The sequence below is a fragment of the Chlamydotis macqueenii genome, chromosome 3 (assembly GCF_036417535.1).
Source record: "Chlamydotis macqueenii isolate bChlMac1 chromosome 3, bChlMac1.mat, whole genome shotgun sequence".
Taxonomy (NCBI): Eukaryota; Metazoa; Chordata; class Aves; order Otidiformes; family Otididae; genus Chlamydotis; species Chlamydotis macqueenii.
The window spans coordinates 48,750,049-48,770,173 of NC_141558.1; the positions used below are offsets into that span (position 1 = coordinate 48,750,049).

At 38.4% G+C, this 20,125-nt stretch overlaps 1 protein-coding gene across 2 annotated transcripts in view; it reads right to left on the reverse strand.

The window, feature by feature from the left end:
- The window catches only part of PDSS2 (decaprenyl diphosphate synthase subunit 2), a 127,448-nt gene that overhangs the window by 63,267 nt on the left and 44,056 nt on the right, over positions 1-20,125 (reverse strand). For both annotated transcript variants that reach the window (XM_086744989.1, XM_086744988.1), the window contains exon 2: positions 11,694-11,825. In XM_086744989.1, the coding sequence (XP_086601115.1) occupies positions 11,694-11,825 (132 nt within the window). The remainder of the gene's footprint in view (positions 1-11,693; positions 11,826-20,125) is intronic.

Consider the following 20,125-nt stretch of genomic DNA (forward strand, 5'->3'; position numbering starts at 1 on the left):
TGTACTGTCAACTATCCAGAGACCAGCAGCATGACTTATCGCTCCAAGTGCTTCTCTGAAATATCTCTGAAGAATTTGTCTATAATTGTATTCAATGTAGCTGAAAGTTAAGGTGCAGTAACCTTGACATTAAAGCTCTGCTACTAATGACACTTGAAATACACAGAACCTTTTTACGCAAGAGAAAAGAAGGTAACCTTTTTTATGCAGTGAAGAACGAACACCTGATAAATGAGCAATCCTGTTAAGAGAATAGATTGTTCATATGTCTAACTGCAGAGGAAAAAGGCATTAAAAATAAAATGTGAATCATCAGAATACAGTGTACAGATAGGGTTGGAATTTTTATATATATATATATATAAAATATATATATATAATATATATTTTAATCATGCTTATATAAAACATACTGTATATTTTGAAATACCAATAAATATCCAACTCACAGAGAAAAAAAAAATAAATCAAAACACATTGCTTGCACAACCACAGATACCTCATGCTATCAAGGAAACTTGTCCTACTCTGAACAGCTGTAACTGCATCTATGTTAGCCAGCAATTAAAGTATGGTTATCACACCTGCTCTCCTCTCCCCTCCTGAACTTTCAGTGTTCAGAATTGGATAGGGACATTAATACCATACATTACAATGGTTTATTATAGGAATGTTTTTGCTTTTCACGAAGCAGAAGTATGCAGCAGATGGATATTGCCTGCCATGTACAAGGAATGAGACTAAATAGCTAAAGGGAGACAGCAGACTTCTCGGAGACCTTGCCCCTTACACCAGGTGTGTTGACAGAACCGCCAGCAGGGAAAGGATAATAAACCTTTTGGAGCAAGGCAATGACTGCTGCTTCTGGGACCATATCAGCATATTAATAAGCATTTGGTGCTGTTGATGTCTGCAAAGTTTTATCATTATTATTAGTATATATTTTATGCAAATGGACTATTGGATGATATTGAGAAAATGTGTCTTTTGATGAAAAAAAAACCTACCTACTATCATACCAGTGGCATCACTTCCATCTATTTTTACCTTATTTACAGGAGTTCCATAGGATATCTGAAAATCCCATGCTTTCATTTTTTGGTCTTTTCATCCCAGAATGATTCAATCTACACGTTTTAATAAGGGGTAAAATGACATCAACCAACTCAAGCAACATGAACCCCAAGTGAGTGATGGTGGAGAGAGCGCTGTATGTTAACAAACCACCTTCAAGAACAAAATTTCTGCAGAATTCCTACCTGAGTCCACAAAATAGGATCATTTATTGATCGCAGCCACCACTATAGTTTTGCTAAAATTCAATTTGCTGACTGGAACAGCACACAGATTTAGCCAAACTTTTTGTACTGGTTTTGTTGCACGGATATCAGAAGCCAGAATGAAATTTCAGCTGTAAGAGACTGAAGTGAACTTTCCACAGAACACTGTTTGGTGAAACTTAACAACTATGGGAAAGAAATCAGAAATATTGTAGAGTATCTGAAACTTTCTTATGTTCCCTCCCTTTCCGGAAATATGAGATGAACAATTTATTTGGCTACATCATCTCTTCCCACAAAAATTTACACAAATTTGTCAAAAAGTCTTGGGAAAAATTAAAAACTATAACTGCACATACTTCAATGGACTTCAAGAGTTGGGCAATCTAGCTCCCAAAATCTCACATGCACTGAACATGTTCCATAACTACACTGTCAGTGCTGATCAGAAGTTTTCAATTTCTGCGAACCCCAGGAAAAACTGTCATCTTTCTGATTTCCCTTTGACTGCCTAAGCACCTTCTCAAATACAACACTGTTAGAGTATCATGTTGTATCCATGTCCTTGAAATCTTTATCCTTAACTCTCTAACTCCTTATTCCTCTTCTCAAATCATTGATCACTGTCATGATACATATTTCTAGTAACTTAAACTCAGAATGCAACCATTATCTCCAAATTTGGACTTGCTAGTCTTGCAATCCATCCATACCTAAAACTTTTTAACTTAAGTAACAATTTAACTTCTCTCTTATTGTAATAGCCAGAGCGCAACATAATAAGGACTAATATTCTCCATTCCAGTCTACTGAAATACCATCTCATGACCACTGAAAACGTTTCTGCAAAGATGACTCATTTTTATTAATGAGTCATTTCTGTCATGTTAATTCTTGCTGTTGCTCCTTAGTAATTTATCTTCCAGTACTGAATCAAATAAAAAACCACTTTGCTAGTGAAGATTAAGATCTACCATATGTAGTACCAGTATGTACTACATGTCACAGTCAATGTCTGCTAAAAATGGAGCCAGTCCAAAAATTTGTTTCTCCCAATCCAGCTGTTGCCTCCTGAAGAAAATTAAGTTTCTGAAACAAGGAATTGTTTATTGGACATTCTTTACTAGAATTCAACTTAGAATCCTTTCTCCCTACCTTCAAAAAGAAAACAAAACACCACCAACACCACCACATGAAAGGTTCTTGAGCAATCTTCCCCTGCCTCTCTTCCTGTTTTCCATGCCAAAGAAAATTTCTCATGACCTTGAACGATCCTGGCTATAGCACTACAATAAGTGGTAACTTCTCTCTCTTTCCTTGTATCTTCCTTATCTACCTGCTATCTGTATGCACTCACACGCCCACCTTTACATTAGAACCTATTATTAATAACCAAGCTTCTCTGTCCAGCAACACAATACCCCAATATGCTGGAGTTTCTTTTACTATTGTTTGCTTTAGAGGCATCTCAGAGCTGTCAAATTCTACATGAAAATGTGCTGAAAGTTAAAGGCCAGTTACCAGTGAATTGATAAGAAATATTCATTCACTTAATGTATAATGTGACCAGTGTCCAGCACATGCCACTACTTCAAAGCAGAAGGCAATGGATGTTGCATTTTCTTTACACAGACTCATGAACACTAAGCAAAAAAAAAAAAAAGGATACCTTCTAGGAGGGCACTGTTCATCAGCAGTCAGGCCCACTCTCACCCCAAAGCAATCCGTTACCACCAAGAAACAACATATTTCCCATACGTATCCAAATACGGCAAAGATCAGTGCATATTTTTTACACTTGTGGAGTATAATGTAGACCTTTTCCTCAAGGTCTTTCATCCCAGTAGACAAAAAATTTGTCATCTCTTCAGTTACATTTTATAAGAGTACTAACTGAATCATTAAGAAAATAAATTAATTGGTACAGTAAGCCTTGTAATACTTAACTTCACATTGCTATAGTTTTCCAAATATTGCAGAAATTTGTATTGAAACTGCCTTGTAAAATTCGTCAAGGGAGAAATTAATAGATTGTGCATGGGAAGAAGACAGCTGGTACTTCAGCAGATGGGAAAGCATAGGAGATATTTTGGGACTGCAGGACAAATAAATTACATAGACATAGCTACTTAAGAACTTGCTATGAAACAACTGGTCATATTGACATCATACTTCTGAGGGATAAGCAGTCCCCAGAGCCATTGTGTGCTCAGGTGATGGTTGGAAATTTCTCTTACCAAATACTTTTTTTTTTTTTTTTTTTTAAAGAAAATCTGAATGTTCTCAAGTGGAAATTTGTTGTAAGGGAAAGTTTTACAACAAACCACCAAAGAACAGCTCTGGCAAACAACTCTGGTACACAGAGATGTAATGCCCCAGAAAGGCTGCACCAGGTCTTGTTACACACAGGTCATTTGGTCTTTCTTTGAAACATTCCCACTAGGGTGAAGGCAGGACTTTGCTATTCCCACAGCCGCTCCTGACCCACTGCAGAATTTCATCAGTGCTGATCTGGTTTTGTATGCTATGCTGCAGATCTTGGCAGTCCAGTACTCACTTCACAAGCAGCGGGAGGAAGAAGCTCCAGGAAAAGGTGGGGCTGGACAGACAGACAGGCAGCAAGCGGTGTTATGGTTTCTCCAAGGTTTCATCCCTACTGTGCTTTCTATGATACTGAAAATTACTTCCTTTTTAAGGAACAAAACAACCTCCCTTTGTAACGTACATATTGAATTTACTTTTGCTCAGCTCTTTAGTGCTAAACAGACTTATTCTGAATAAGATTTGTGTCCGTATCTCTGCAGTCTTTCATTAGCTTTAATGTAGTGCCTTTTGATTTATTCTACAGTGTAAGGAGAAGACCTTTTCTTATTCAACACATAATTGCTGTATTTGCACATGCTGTGTATGCTGAAAACAATAAAAAGTTAATGAAGAAAAGTACTGGTTGTAATGAATTAGTAATATTGTTAGATTTGTATTTGGAGTTGATTTTTATTGTTGTGGGTAGAAGATGATCAACAGGAATATGTAATCAAGTTGTATGTGCTTTTCATCTCCAGAGACTCATCTTGTAAATGAGATAAAGAATCTCATAGGATTTATCCTGGAGAGCAAAAACTAAATAGAATAATGTAGAATAATCACTTAGACTTCCTCTCACTAAAAGCTATGGGAAAGTTACCAAGGATTGGGAAACAAAATTATACATTTCTTAAAGATTATAAAACATATCACTGCTCATATTTTGACATACTTTTCCCATTATCTTTCAAACAAATAATTTTGTCAAGAGCATTGTACTTCTTAATGTACTTAGATATCAAATATTTTAGGACCGTGCATTTTCTCTAACAGTTAATTAGCTAAGCTTCCAAGTACATGCTAGTTGGGATACCACACCTTTGTTGAAAGCCAGCCTTCCAGAAGATAGGAATAAGAACAGTAAGTCCCAAAGGAAATAATTTTTATTATAGACTCCTAATGTGTCCCAGTAAAGGTGAGGATTGATTGTTATGGCCTATTGTTACTATAATTAGGAGTCAAACACCAATTAGCAGTTCCATTAATAAGATTAATCTCTGCAATAGCTGCAGCTGAGACCCCAGGCTTGTGTGCAATAAGCCAGTGTGAATTTAAAGTGCAACAGCTATTCTGCACTAAAACTCCCAGTCTGAATACTTATACCAGACAGAAGAAAAAAGCTCTGCCCTCTTTTAATTTTGAGTTCCTACATACATTATTGGTCTTAATACATTTCTCTCATTTCTTATTTGATCTAAAGACGTGCTATCATGATTTACATAATTGATGGCGATAGGTGCAATGTAGCATCAAGTCTTCCAAACTCTGGTTCAGAGCCACTCCCTCTGTATCGCATCAGGTCAGGGTAAATCTAATATAGGTTTCTATTATTAGTAAACTCAGACAAGTAGTAATATGAAAAAAAAACAATAAACAAACAAACCCAAACTTCTTCCAAACATTGAAGTACTCTTCACACAATAGAGTTATGCCTCATTTATTTACTTCAAAATATGAAGATAAGAAACTGTTAAATACAATCTCCCAAGTTAATATATTATACAGCTCAGAGCACAGAAACTGAAAGAAGGGCGAGGTCTGAAGATGAGGCTAAAACTCACACACTTGTGCTCTTTGTATTTTTGTAGGTATCAAAAATCATAATGTATATGGTCACTTTTTGATTTTATTTCATCTGAGTTTTGTCTTTTACAATAACTCTCAAACAGAACTTGTCTACACCACGCGAGGCAGAAAGAAAGCTTTTGTAACATTTAACAGCAAACAGGTCAAGGCAACCTCTAAGTGTCACTTACACTGTAACAATACAGTTAATCTCACCTTCACCAAAATTTACCCATGTTTGCCATGGCTTATTAGCCAAGAAACTTTGCAATGGACTTGCATTTTCCTTTCTTCCTTTTAAAGGGAGACTATCTGATTTCTTTGCATAAAACTATTAATGAATCAAGTACAGATTTATGTGGAGACATTCACATTTCAGTTGCAAAGCATTTAATTATTAAAAATCACAAACATCTTTAAGCTTGTCTCCAGTAGAAAGAATTTGCTGGCAAAACTTTATTGGTGAACTGAGCAAGTGAAGATACAGCTTACACAGCAAAAAGCCTCCTTTGCCTAAGTAACATTTACCTGTTCCTCAGTCAGAAGGTAGCCCCTTCACTATCGTCATCTACTCCAATTGGAGATGTGACAGTCTTCTGAGTCAAGAACAGCATTATCATCTCTCAGCTGTTTGGTGGCATTCACAAAGACAGGACAGAGGCCTACCTGCCAATAACTGGAGCTCTCAGGGAATGAAGACTCTAAGGTGCACATCCTCATGAAGTATTTATTCTGTTTATCACTCAAAGTGGAACAACTTTTACATTTTCTCAATTTCAAGAGCAGGTGTGCTCACACCTCATATACTATTATCCTAAATACACAAAGCAGAGCACTGCCATTTCAGATCCCTCTCAAACATGAAATCTCAGTTCACAGCAGTCCAGAAGTAAAGTCAACAAACCAAAGTCCATTTGTGTAAACCTGTGCAGGTGACAAGTCTCAAAAGCCTACTATAACCGGTATATAATCTCTACACTTTTGACTACGCTGGTCCATATTTACCTTTTACAGACTGGAGTTGTTCAAATATCATCATTCACATAGCTTCAGTTCCCTGGAGGTGGCTTGATTGCCTTTCACGCATACAGTAATTAAGGACTGCTCTAACAAGCACAGTATCACCTCTGTTACACCTGCCACGGCATGGGTTTTGGAGAAAGAACAGATAGAGCTACAGATGACAAGCTGTCACCTATGAGAAATGGAAGAGATTCCTAGTGTCCCCACTAATACACAGCAACTTTTGGTGGCCTATCCCTAAGACAGACAGGACCTTTACACTTGTGTTCTGATAGCAGGCCTTGACACAGTCCATGTTACTAATTCTGAAGACCTCAGGATGGAAAATTGACCTCAAGGACACCTGACAGGCTAGATCATGCCAACATCAGTGTGACCTCTTGTGAGCTACATATTCATGAATGCACACTGACTACAACATTAAACACAGAGTGCGAGGCTAAAGGCAGAGAGTAGAAAGTTCACTTATCTGTTTAAAATAAATTTTGATTATCACCTTGTGAAGAAGACTATGTTCTTGAAAGATCTGACATTCATGAGGAAAGCTAGATGAGTTTGACCTCGTTGCTGACACTGCTTTCAGCAGGAGGCTGGTCTACAGACCTCCTGAGATTCCCTTCAGCTTGAGTTATCCTGTGGAACTAGATGTACTATCAGTAGTATCTGGCTTACCCTGAAAGGAGGGTAATGGAAGGCTGAACTTTCTCTGAAGATAGTGCAAAACTCCTTGGAATTCAGGGGAAGGAAATTAAGCTAAAGCAAAGCTTTGTTTTCACATCTAGCAAAGAAAAGTTAGATGGAACTGCAAAGGGACAGGGTAGCATGTTCTCTGTCCCTAGAATGACGCCTACCTCCTCCTGACTTCTTTCCAAAGAAGCTCCAGAGTAAAAACAACCAATGGATGAATGAACCTTCTGGTTAAGATCTTGGAGATCTTTAAGTTGTAAATCAATGTTCCTTTAGAGAAGGTGAGAACAAGATGACATTGGCACTGTGACAATTACAAAGAGCATGTGCAATCAGACCGTGTGACCCGTGTGTGTGTGTGTCTCCAAAAAAAGGGTACCCATTGCACTTAGTAAAAATTACTACTGGAACCTGAGGAGCAAAAGACCCATCACCATAACAGGGAGTTGGCAGCTGCTGCTAACTTCCACTTAAATTGGGCTTTTGTTGGAAGCAGCATTAATGCTGGTTCCAAAATCATTACTAAAACACTAATTTCAAGGAGAATATCTTCATGCCACTGTCACTACAGTATTACCACCATTCTTCCAAGCAGCAGGAAGAATTCTGATTCAGAGACAAGTTTATCCAGCAAGAACCTTCTTCTTGTAGGAAAGCATGTTCATCTTGCAAGAGATGAATACCTGGAGCTTTAAAGGCCAGCTGCATCATTTTGAGGGAGAAGAGGCAGGTACAGAGCCCAGCATTGACAGTACCAATCCAGCAATCTGTTTGCTGGATTTACCACTTTTTAGCACAGATCTGAAATAATACTTTCTATGTTCCACTCTACGTACACAGACACACACTTGCCAAGTTTGGTAGAATAAAAAGTTCTTTGCTTGTCAATGACCATAGGATTCATCAGAGTGAATGAACAGGCAGATTTGACTGAAAAAAAGGATTTTACTTTTTTTCCTCCCTCAAACCTCTGATAAGCATCCAAGGAAATATGCAGAGCTGACGCAATGGATGTCAGTACTAGAGGGTACTTTTCAAACTCTAGGCTCCTGTGTCACATCTAAGGTTCTCTGATACTATCAGCATGACAAAGTATTATTACTTAGATTCTGCCTAAACCCAAATGCAAGTCTTGCTTTCTCTTCTGCGCAGGAGTAGGAAGGAGTTTCCAGGGAATATGGGATGCACACTTTGCTTGAGTACAGGCAATGACATGAACCCTTACAGGACACTGCTTGCATACTCTGTAGTGAGCACTGCACTTTATCGTTACATTTGCAATGCTTCTGTAGCCAAGGAAATATTTTCCTAACAGCTAAGAGACCAGCAGAAAGTTTCAACTTGAGGAAATCTGTCCAGCAGCTGAAATAGAGCTGTTTATCATGCTGCTGCTTCTCCTCTTCATCCTCTTTTGGGATCACTGGTGCTGAGCTGGAAATAAAGCTAGGTTCTCTTCCCTGCCAATACAAATAAAGTCAGGTTGCTGGCAGCATGACAGGGAGGTGGCTGTACAAAGCAAAGCACACCAAGCAGGTTTTTATAAACAATTGCCCCCCTTATCTTCAGCACGGCTCATAAGGCAACTAGCAGTTACTATGATATCCTTGCCTACAATGACCCCTACACCCCCAGCTTAATGCAGGCCAATCACGTCTCCTGCAAATTATGAAGTGCTAAAGATGGAGGTGATGCTGGCCACAGGCAGCACCATATAACTACGCTAGCTCTGTTCCTGTAACTACCTAAATTGTAATCCTCATTATTCTGGAAAAGATTGCTCTCTGTAGCAGGCATCAGTTTTGTTCCATTGTGTACCAGTAAAAAACAGATGCCAGCTAAGCAGAGAGCTAATCTATTTTTATACATTTAGGTCAATTGTCCCATAAATCAACACATCTAGAGAACAGGAAAACAGAATTTAAAAAAAAAGTTTGCTATTCCAAATTCAGCTCTCAGTGTCTTTGTCTTAATTACAGTTATTGTATTGCCTGCTTATACTGTGATTCAAGAATACGAAATAAGGAGAAGAGGTTACGCAGAACACGTCAGATTCCAGGATGAAAAAGTCCACCATGGTTTTTTTGTGGTTTTCTAAGTTAAACAATTATGGCACTGTTCCATCTTCCTGGTCATAGACTGTACCTTTAGTGTAGTACCAGATATAGCGGACTAATGTAACCTGGCTATCCACTATGGGACTGAATATTTAAAGAGAGCGCAAGAGATGGTTCCAACATAAACAGTGGGAAAAGAAAGACTGGGCTGGTGCAATCACTGACAAGTACTGGAATAACTTAGCTCATGCTCGGATTTCAGGAATGCAATTAATTAATCACTACTAAGTACCCTAAAATCAAGTGAGCCATATCCCAGCTAACAGTCCACAATATAATGTTCACAGCACGTAAGTATCAGGCAATGAAGATGCTCATTACAGTGCCAGAAATAATATTTCCAGCAAAATATTATATATAAAGATGGAGTAATTATATGGCACAGCAACAAAAAGAGCTGTATAGTTTACAGCTGAGCTGAAAATCTGTAAAAATCTGTTTCCAAAAAATACTTCCCAAAGCTGGAGACATATATGAACAATAAAAGATTAAGCATATTTCTTCACTGCATATCACTGAGGGATATACTTTGCCTTTGATATGTGATGTGTATATTACACATACATATCATTGCACTGTAACCAAGATAGCAGACAAATGTAGTAACGGAAAACAATGTCCTTTTGTTCTTATTCAGAAGAAAGCAGTTTGCAAAACACTATTTGCAATAACATAAAACAATCTCAAAAGCCCTTTAAGGTCACAATTTTACAAGCTGCTTGTTCTTTTAGCTTTATGCAATGGAGAAATCAAAATCAGAAATTAGACCCGCATTTAAGAGTGTATTTGGAAAAGTATCTTAAATAAAGGAAGGAGTCCAAACGCAAAGCCCACAGTGACTTCAGTGGAGGGCAAGAACTGGGCACTACGGTACAAAATGAAACAATGCATCGGCACTCTCCTGGCGTGTGTCAGTTTGCTCATAATTTACACCACGCTAGAGACGTAAAGTGTCATTGAAAATCCACCTGAATTAACAGCTCCATAGTTATCACTTTTGCAGACAGTAACGAACCTTAAGTGAACCTGTGTGGGTGTATTCAAAACTGCTTCATTTTTGGAGTACCTTTGTAACTCTGAACTAGATATTATAATGGCTATTGACTTGCTCAAATCTAGATTATCAGGCTAGATTTTCAGCTGGTTGAACTGGCATAGTTCCAATGATGTTCATTTACACCAAATGGTTCATTATTAATTCAAGGTCTTATTTGCTCCTTAATGAATACTTCCACTAGTCACCTTCCCAATGGCAGCTCTAAACGCTCAAACTTTACCTTCACGGTCAGAATCATCATACTCAAGAACTTAGTTATCAAAAAATAATGCTATTTTTCTCCTTTTATGAGGCATACTTAAGGTAAACTCTTAAAATCATTTACAAAACAAACTAAAATACTTCCTGTGCCGTAATTAACTAACTAGAATTATGCTTTCATACAGCATCATTTGCATATAAATATAAAAATTTTACAACCCTAAGGGGACACTAAGGATGAAACAAAACAAGAATGGAATTAATCAGCTAAAGGGACAACACAGCCCTCCATCGCAAGTCCCTTTCAGAGCCCTGTCTTTTTTCTTACTCATTGTTATTTCTGTCTGTACCCATTCATACATATTTTCATTCTGTTATTTTAAGATACTACATATATTTTAAAATCTTTATTTGTTTGGTCTTTTCAATTTTACAATGCTATCTCTGCACTTCTAAAACAAATCAGGATACAAACATATCACTAAGTTTGTGCAGTTTCATTTAATACATCACAGTGGTCAGAAGCACAGTTAACTGAAAATATAATAGTCTGGTCCCTCAACCAAGCACTATTCACAATTTTTCAAAAGAATTTTAAAAATTCAGATTTTACAATTTTTCAACCAGATCTCACTTATTACTTCAGTGGAACAGTTAAATATCAAATATACAAAGGAGAGTAACCACTATTTTTTATTATTGTTGTTACTAGTATTAAGTAATCTAGTTTAAATACTTAAAAAAATATTTAGGAACTCAATGAACTTGAAGTGTCTTAGTGAGAGCCCGAGGAACCTTAATGGTAGGCTCACGTGTACATGAGTAACACCCGAGTAACTCAAAAGGAAAATATTTTAAAATATTTTCTAGCATCTTTACTTTTTTTGATTCCGAGTACCTGTTAACATAAACTTTCGAAGAACTACATCGATTCAAATGTTTTTAATTTGGTTGTGCCCAGAAGCTGCATTAAGTATAGGCATGACTATTTTAAGAACTAGACAAAGAGTAGGAAATGGCTTTCGCTGTGGAAAGCTTGTCATAACCCTGAAGAACAAAGTTTTGTAATTAGGAAAGTACTGATTTTCCTCAACAGCTGAGCAGGCCACTTAAGATGCTTTGATAGCACCACGAAGTTGCCCATCAAATGTAGCTTGCTGGCTAAAGAAAGTTACTACGTACCTGGAATAAATTCCACTGACCATATTGTGCTGGAAAGAGAGATCTGCCGTGCTGGGTCCAGCAGCTTTGGAAATTAGCAATATGACCAAACCTCGCATCTGTAAGTTATTCCGGCTATCGTACACAAAACCCCTGCAAAAAGGAAAGAAAAAAAACGTATTTTCACAATCCATTTTCACTGGTCATACCAAAATGGGAAAAAGGACTCAGATCTCAGGCTGCCATCATTTCATCAAGTCTTTAATACTCACGCTCGCATCGAAACAAGCTGCAATTATTAATCAATCTTTTGTCATCCTTTACCTGACACTTACAATGAAATACTACTATTGTAGAGAAAAGCAAGTATTCAGGATTAAATCTTGTTTATTTCCAAGGAGCAGGATACGTCCTGCAATTCATGTCATGCCACAAAAGGAGTATTTCAGAACAATTCAATGTGATCTACTATAACAAGAACATAAGGGGTTTCAGTTTGTTATCTGAAGCACAAAAAAGCCAAAAGCAGCCTCATACTTCAAAAGAAGAAAGGGAAAGGAGAAAAAGTACAACCAAAATCTATAACCTGCTGGAAAAAAAAAACTGTTTAGATCAAGAGTGGTTACGAAGAGACCGCACAATACATACAACATGTCTAAGTATATTAGGAATAGACTTTGCAAAACCGGATGAAAGACATAAAACAGAAGTTAGAGATAAATGAAGTAGACATGGGCTGTTTTAAACAGAACTGTTTCAAATGCTGTACCTTTAAATTTGATGTCAGAAGGAAACTGCCCCCAAGAAACTTATCTGTTGAAAGCAATTCTAAATGACCACTTAGATACACCAGCTCAGAAATTAACTTGTTTTAAAGCAAGCTCAGCTTTCCTTTTCAACTGCTATGTCTCCAGTTGTATTCTTCCTGTTCTTGTCAAGCTGCTTTCTGCTCTCTATGGTCATCAACAAGGCCAAATCACTAGGACAAAATAAAATACATTCCAGATGCTATTAAATTTCCCAGAATCATAGAATGGTTTGGGTTGGAAGAGACCTTAAAGATCATCTAGTTCCCCCTGCCTGGACCAGGGACACCTTCCACTAGACCAGGTCACTCAAAACCCCGTCCAACCTGGCCCTGAACACTTTCAGGGATGGGGCATCCACAGCTTCTCTAGGCAACTCACAGTAAAGAACTTCTTTATATCTGATCTAAATCCACTCTCTTCCAGTTTAAAACCATTGCCCCTTGTCCTATCATTACATGCCGCCATCAAAAGTTCTTCTCCAGCTTTCCTGTAGGCCCCTTTTAGGTACTGGAAGACCGCTATCAGGTCTCTCCGAAGCCTCCTCTTCTCCAGGCTGAACAGCCCCAACTCTCTCAGCATGTCCTCATAGGAGAGGTTCTCCAGCCCTCTGATCACCTTCATGGCCCTACTCTGGACTTGCTCCAACTGGTCCATGTCCTTCTTATGCTGGGGGCTCCAGAGCTAGACACAGTAATTTGTAAACTAATTTCCAATAAATAAGAGCCCATACCTCTGATATAACCTAAATACTTGTTAAATAAATCATATGAACAACTACATCACAGATTACTAAAGCACTTAAACTCATTTTATTCTAAACTACAATTTTAGTCCTAATAAGCAAAGGAAATCACAACAGAACTGTCTTTAAAACATCTGAAAATCTACGATGTTGATCTTGGAAGTACATTTGGATAAAGAAAACAGTGGATGCAACCTGAAGTTTCATTTGGATTTTTTAATTACATTTATACGACTTCACAACACAAGAATATCTTCAGGATACTATTTCATTTACATAGACACATAAACAACAAAAAAAATTATTTAAATAGGACACTTCTGTGTGAAAGCTCTTGTGCTACTAAAAAAAAAAACCAAAAAAAAAAAAACAAAACAAAACAACAACAAAAAAAACCCACCACACACACACAAAAAAAAAACCAACCCAAGAAAAAAAACCAAAAAACCAAAGAATCTTGATTTCTTCTCAGGTCTTTACAACCTTTCTTAGAGGAATGGGGAAATGGCCCAAACTACATGTCCCAAAAAGCTTTAGGAAAAGAATGAGAGGGTCTGCTCACCTAGCTGGTACTAGGCAGCTACTGGGCTTGACCTTCACCCCTACACTGATTCCAGGCCAACACTTCCCCCTCCAGAAGCGCCTGAGCTCACACTCTGTGCAGCCATAGCCGACCAACACCACTAATGATTAACATAAGAGGAGGCCAGTATGGCCTAGAGTGGCTTTCTACCACAACTCACAACATTTTTGGCTCTGGTAGGGTCTAACGAGCCAAACAAGGCCAGGGCTTTTTGTTCTGTGCCTCTCTAATATGCCCACATCCCATTTGCTTCACCTGTAGGCTAACAGGCTGGCCCACTCAGGACAAATTAGGAGTGGTGTGTACCACGCCTGGTGGCACTATAGCCCACACTCTCAGCAATGTGGGCAGCTGTGGCGTCAGAGAAGAGACCAACTTTTGCTGAATTTCCAAAAGAGAGCACAAGTGTGCATGGCCTCAGACAGTAACAGAGTTTGGTTCAACTAAGTTTGGGTTTTAAGAACCAAGTGGATACAAAGGTTTACAGTCAAAGCTGAAATTTAGCCAAATACCAGCACTAGTCACCAATCTTAATTGCAATAATGCAATTAAGTCTCTTTTAACAGAGCAGTACAATACAAAGAGCAATTAACACATTATCTTGCTAGCTATCTTAAAATAAACAAATTAAAATGTTTCTGAAAATTAGGAGAACATGGGTAATCGATATTTTAGTGAAGACATTCAACATAGATTTTAGCACATGAGAGCCAAACATAACTTCCTGAGGAGAAACCATGCCACAGAACCATCAGCTCTCACTTCTTCCATCCTCAAAGATCCTTTAAAAAACCTAACCAAAACAAACCCTGAATAAAACAGTATAAGAACCAGTGAAAGGAAGACACTATATAACTTCCCAGAGCAGACAACGATTTCTTTTTGTAGACCAGACCCACAGTACTTCCCAACCTCTCAAACACAGGCAAGCTTGCATAGCTCGGAAGCCTCCCCGAGAGCACACGATGCAGTCCTGCAACATCCACCTTTATTTTGCGTAAAGGGTACATGTAGCAAGGCATTTTAAAGAGGGGGGGACAGCTGCTTGCCTTCAGCATTCTGTGAATTTATAACCTGCACACATTTATTCTCACCACACACACAAATAAATAACTTTTCTTACCAGGTTCCAATATACAGTTAACAGAACTCAGCCAAGATAGTTAAATACTTAAAACTCCACAGATTTCCAAAGTCAGAGCTACAACAAACATTAAACTACCAAGGAAAAAAACATAAAATACATATAATGAATAATATACAGTGTGTACGTATCGTGTATACAGCATTCATAATTTTTTGTGGTGGTGCAAGTACTTTTCTGGCTTGAGCTTCAGCTGACTGCATTACTCACAAGCACACAGGTTACACAGATGATGCAATTAAATTTAAATATATTTCCGCAACACTATTTACAATTCTATTATTTTTAAAGAAAAGTGGTTTCATGAAAAAACTGCTTTTTTCCATGTATGTATGCTGATAAAATCAGAGTGCATTATTAAATACAGGCTGTCACGAGAAATTTTTTAAAGACTTAAAAGCAAAACAAAACAAAAACACAAACCCCAAATATAGCAAATTATGGTCATATTTTTAACAATCAGAACACTTTGGGTTTTCATGCCCAGTGCTCTACAGCTTGCCAAGGGACAGGATATTACAGAAGTAGAGAAGAAAGGTGTTCACCACAGGATTATAAAGCACTGGCCTTTAAAAAAAGCCTCTGCCTAGACAGACACCACTGGAACTGCAGCACTATGGTGCTTTTACCTGATTCAGACTAGGTGAGGAACAGGAGCAGAAAAATTACCTGTGCTGAAAATACTCAAACAGTTTCATAGCAATAACAAAAACAAGTGTTCAGAGCTGTTCAGGGGAGTTGCAACACTGCTTGGAACAAATGCCTTGCATTCTTAGCAGAAAACTATTAATGAGAAGTGCAGCTGTAGATGGAGGGGGGAGAACAGGACATAAAAATTAAATAGTTCAATAATAAGGAGCAACATTTCTGTCACTTCTACACCTAATCATATAGCCTATATGTTACATATGGTTTGGATGTAATTTTAGACAGGATTTTCTATGAATTATGAAACCAGTAGTCAAAGTCTAATAACATTCAAAACATGTCTGAAGCCGTGTCACTGACATGTAACATATCCACACTAAAGCAAACCCCATTAGACTTGAAACAAATAAAGCCTACGGTGATCATCCTTTAGACACCAGAAACTACTGCAGCTACTTGACGTGGCTTCAGGGGTCACATTCACATTCTGAATTAAGCTCCCAAGAGAGATTCTGCGGGAGTCACAGCTACACAAAAGTCTTCCAGATGGTACAATTAGTCTTGATGGGTATGTGGCAGGAGATAGGTGCCTCTAGGGGGAAAAAAGTGAAGTAAAAGCAACCCAAGTGAAATTGTGCACACAAAAAAAAAGATGCATCAAGCTGAAACTCTTTTGGAAAACCTCTGCTGAGCACCATAAGCACATGCACACCCAAAAAAGAAACATTAGCACAATCTTGCTTGCTCTAAGTTACAGGCTGGGTATCTTGCAAATTACATACTTCACCCTCAGGGGACCTCATACCAAAACCAGTAGGAAACTCAAACACTTCTACGATTCAATTTGGCAAAACATTAACAATTGTGGGGGGTAGGGGATAGGGGGGAAGGAAGGCCGGGGAGGGGAGGGGAAGAAGAAACAAAGGCATTTACTGTAGATATTATCCATGTGACAGAACAACCCATTTGAAAAGCAGCAAATTCACAGTTTTAAATACAGAACACTGTTCACCAAAAAAAAACATCTCACAGCACAGGGGAGATGCGCCCAGCTCTGACACATGCGCAGTGTGACACTGTACAGGCACAAGAGACTCACACCACCCACTCGAGCAGTGACACTGGCTAATAGCTAATGTGCTGCAAATTACACCTCCTACTATCAGAGTCCGTCTGCTGCAGAGAATAAATCAAGCAAACATGAGCATTTCACTTACTGCTTTGTGTATCTGTCCACATGTGCAGCCATTTCAGTAGACTTTGCAGTTAAAAATGTAAACCTCCAATAACTGTCAGGTTTAACTCCATCAGTAATTTACACTTTAAATTAAAAAAAAAATTGAACATTTATTGCAAGCATCATTTGCATTTTTCAGCAATCTTATTTAAATATTGCAAAGATTTACAATTATTTACATGAAACAAAACCAGCTAGTGTTCTTACCACTTTTTTCATTAAACTAAACTCTGAAATTAAACAATAGAGAGGAAACATGGCAAATCCAACAGTTGCTGTACAGAAGAGATGGACAAGAGGGTAATTTCATGATACCAAATGGAAGTAAAAAAGGACAAAGGACAGGCAACTGAAGTCTACTGACCATACACAGGTGCAGCAGAAGAGAGCGTACTTATTGGCAGTAGTGTCAGTTCAAATTTAACCACTAAAAATACAGAACAAATTTCCCATCAAAACAGATGTGATAAGGTATTTTGGAAGGATCGAAAAGGGACTGTTAAATGCTTAGTCAAATGTTTTTAGTATTTCCCAAATGTTCTGCTCATGATGGGAGCAAACAAGAGCTGCTGGATTTGCAGCCCCCCCATCAGTTATGCCAGCAGGAGCCCCTCCGCTACGGCCCAGGTGTGTGCTCTGGCCATTGGCCTGCTGGAAGGGGCTGAAGGGAACACATCACTATTCTCACCTCTGCGGGCCATCTTGCCCTTCCTTTCCACACATTCATTGAGGGTGTCCTGAAGATAATATCCATCATTTTGTTTTGGGTCATACACGAGCTCTGTTTAGCTACAATGGAAAGGAAAACAGGGGTGATGATCAGCCATTCCTCTGCCTTCCCACTTCAGATGTCAAACAAGAGGAAGGAGGGGGAAAAAAAAAAAATAATAATCAGCTGTTCACACAGCTGTAATAAAAAGCAGCTGGGAAAGTCTGTAACACAACCAAAATCAATTATGCTGATGAAGAAGATTTATAAGCCTAGGATAATGTCATTGAAAACAAGGCTAGTTTTAGGCTGAAATACAAACTGTTCTGAAAAAAGACACCCCTCTATTCAAACTGACAATCCCAGATGTGACAATATAAACAGTTTTAAATCTGTAACATCTATTTTTCTCAATACAGAAGGATCATCAGGATGCACTCATTGTTACAGGTGCAGGTACATTTAAAAGAAAAAAAAAAAGCAACCACACTTTCGCAAAACTAATTGTAACTGTCAATTCTATATCTAGTGCTAGAGGTAAGGCAGGGAGCTATTCGGCAAAATTGTCAGCTTCCTTGTTAGGAATGCAAGAGTCCTACCAGCCTCAGGGCTTTTATCCAATTTGCTTTATTAATGACTTGTCAGAAGTAAATAAGAGAAAATTCTGACATACTAATTTTTAAAATGGATGTTAAACTACTGTATTATAGATGCACTGATCTGAATCATAGGATTCACCACATGACTGTATGATCACACTCAAACATGCACACATTTAAATAAAGCATTCAGTTTTATGTATTTGTTGTATGCTAACAGCAGCCTATAGTGACTTATTTTCACCTGCTACTCAAGTTTCAAGTACACATTAAACACCCTTCTGCACAACATATCTTCAAAACACATTAAAAACCCTGGTCCATTCCAATGTTCACGGCCAGATCTGTAGAGGGGGATCAGCCTTGTCATGATGTGTGTTTTGAGTACAGTTCAGTGGGGGTGAGAAGATAAACTTCCTTCACATGGAGAGAACAGACTCTGAAAATGGGATTCAAATTAAATAGCCAGCTGACAGGAAACTACAGAAGGAGTGAAGACCTGAAACCCACGAGCCATCTCAACTTAAAAGCCCACTGGAGGCTACAGAAGAGAACATGTGTGTTTCAGAAACATTCCTGGACTTGGATGACTAAACATCTTTGAGTATGGAAAATAAGTTTTTGGGGTTAGGGGAATTTCTTTACTTGATAAACAGGGCTGTGATGGGGATGGGGCTCATTACCACTATGTAACTGTCCAGTAATTAAAGAGTTTATCCAGTAAAAGCAGACCTGTGTAATGGGTCAGGCCAGGCTTGGGGGAATTGATATTCATGTCACACACTTTGTGGGAAGGTGCTTTTACCGCACCTTACAAGGGAGATCTTTCTAAGAGCACTCTTGTTCTGCCTGCCTCTGAGCAAATGAGGGGTCTCAACCCATTCGCTTTGTGAAGCCAATCACACAGAAACACAAGAATTCACAGACAAAAACCAAAAAGGGCTCTGCTGTGAAGACAAAAAAGGCCTGTCTCTGCACTGGCTCTTCACCCAAAGCCTAAATAAATAAATAAATAAATTTAGAAGTGGTGTGGCCTTCACTTATGACAGAGTGCAACTTTGGTATAACTTCGCCCATCACACGGTGCGATGCTTGGATAGTTAAGACTAAGCCAAGACGGTAACTTAATTACAAGCAAAAGAAAAATGGTTGTTGCCCAGTGAGAAAGTACTTGCCTGAAAATTACAGGTTCACAGCTGCACCTCTATAGGCATAGTTGCTGAATAACTGATACAGACAGTGTTGTACTGGCCAGCAGTCTTAACACTTTACGAATCACAACCAAGGCCTTTACTGAAAAACAGACCTCAAAATGCTCAGTTCCACAAAACCTGCAGTGTTTTTCAGGATGCAAAGAACCTCATCGGTTTGGGTAATTCTTCTTGCATTTATGAAGTCTCAGACATCTACTCATCTGTGGAGAATGACTAAAGACCACCCAAAACACACTTAAAATACAGCTTGTATGAAATTTAGGTATTTAAGTGTCCCAGATATCCACATAAAGTGTCTTAAAAATATTAAATGTATTCTTCATAAACCGAATAGAAAGATAACAAAGAATATCTTAGTTGCTTTATCTTGGAAGAAGGTTGCAGGAGCATACCTTCTAGAACAGGAAGCTCCTGGAGGAAAGCTGCTCAGGTCTTTTCTAACCTGAGTGACTCCATGAGAGTAGAAAACAGCTGCTAAGTTTTCACAGGATTTTGCTTACAAGGAGAAATATTTCTTAACTAGAGGTGAAAGAGTCCATGCAAAGTTTTATCGCTCCATTGCTTATTAAATGTGATCTTCTCAGGGATTGGGAGTGTAGAAAATTACGCTTAGAACCGCAGGAGGCGCACGGAGCTTGGGGTCCACTGCATCATTCCCAGAACTGGTTTATCACAAGAGAAAGTTTTAAGATATAACTTTTTGAAGGATTTCTAGGAAAAGTCAGAGCACCCTTAGAGACTGACCTCTTTGTGGAGCTGCTACACGTA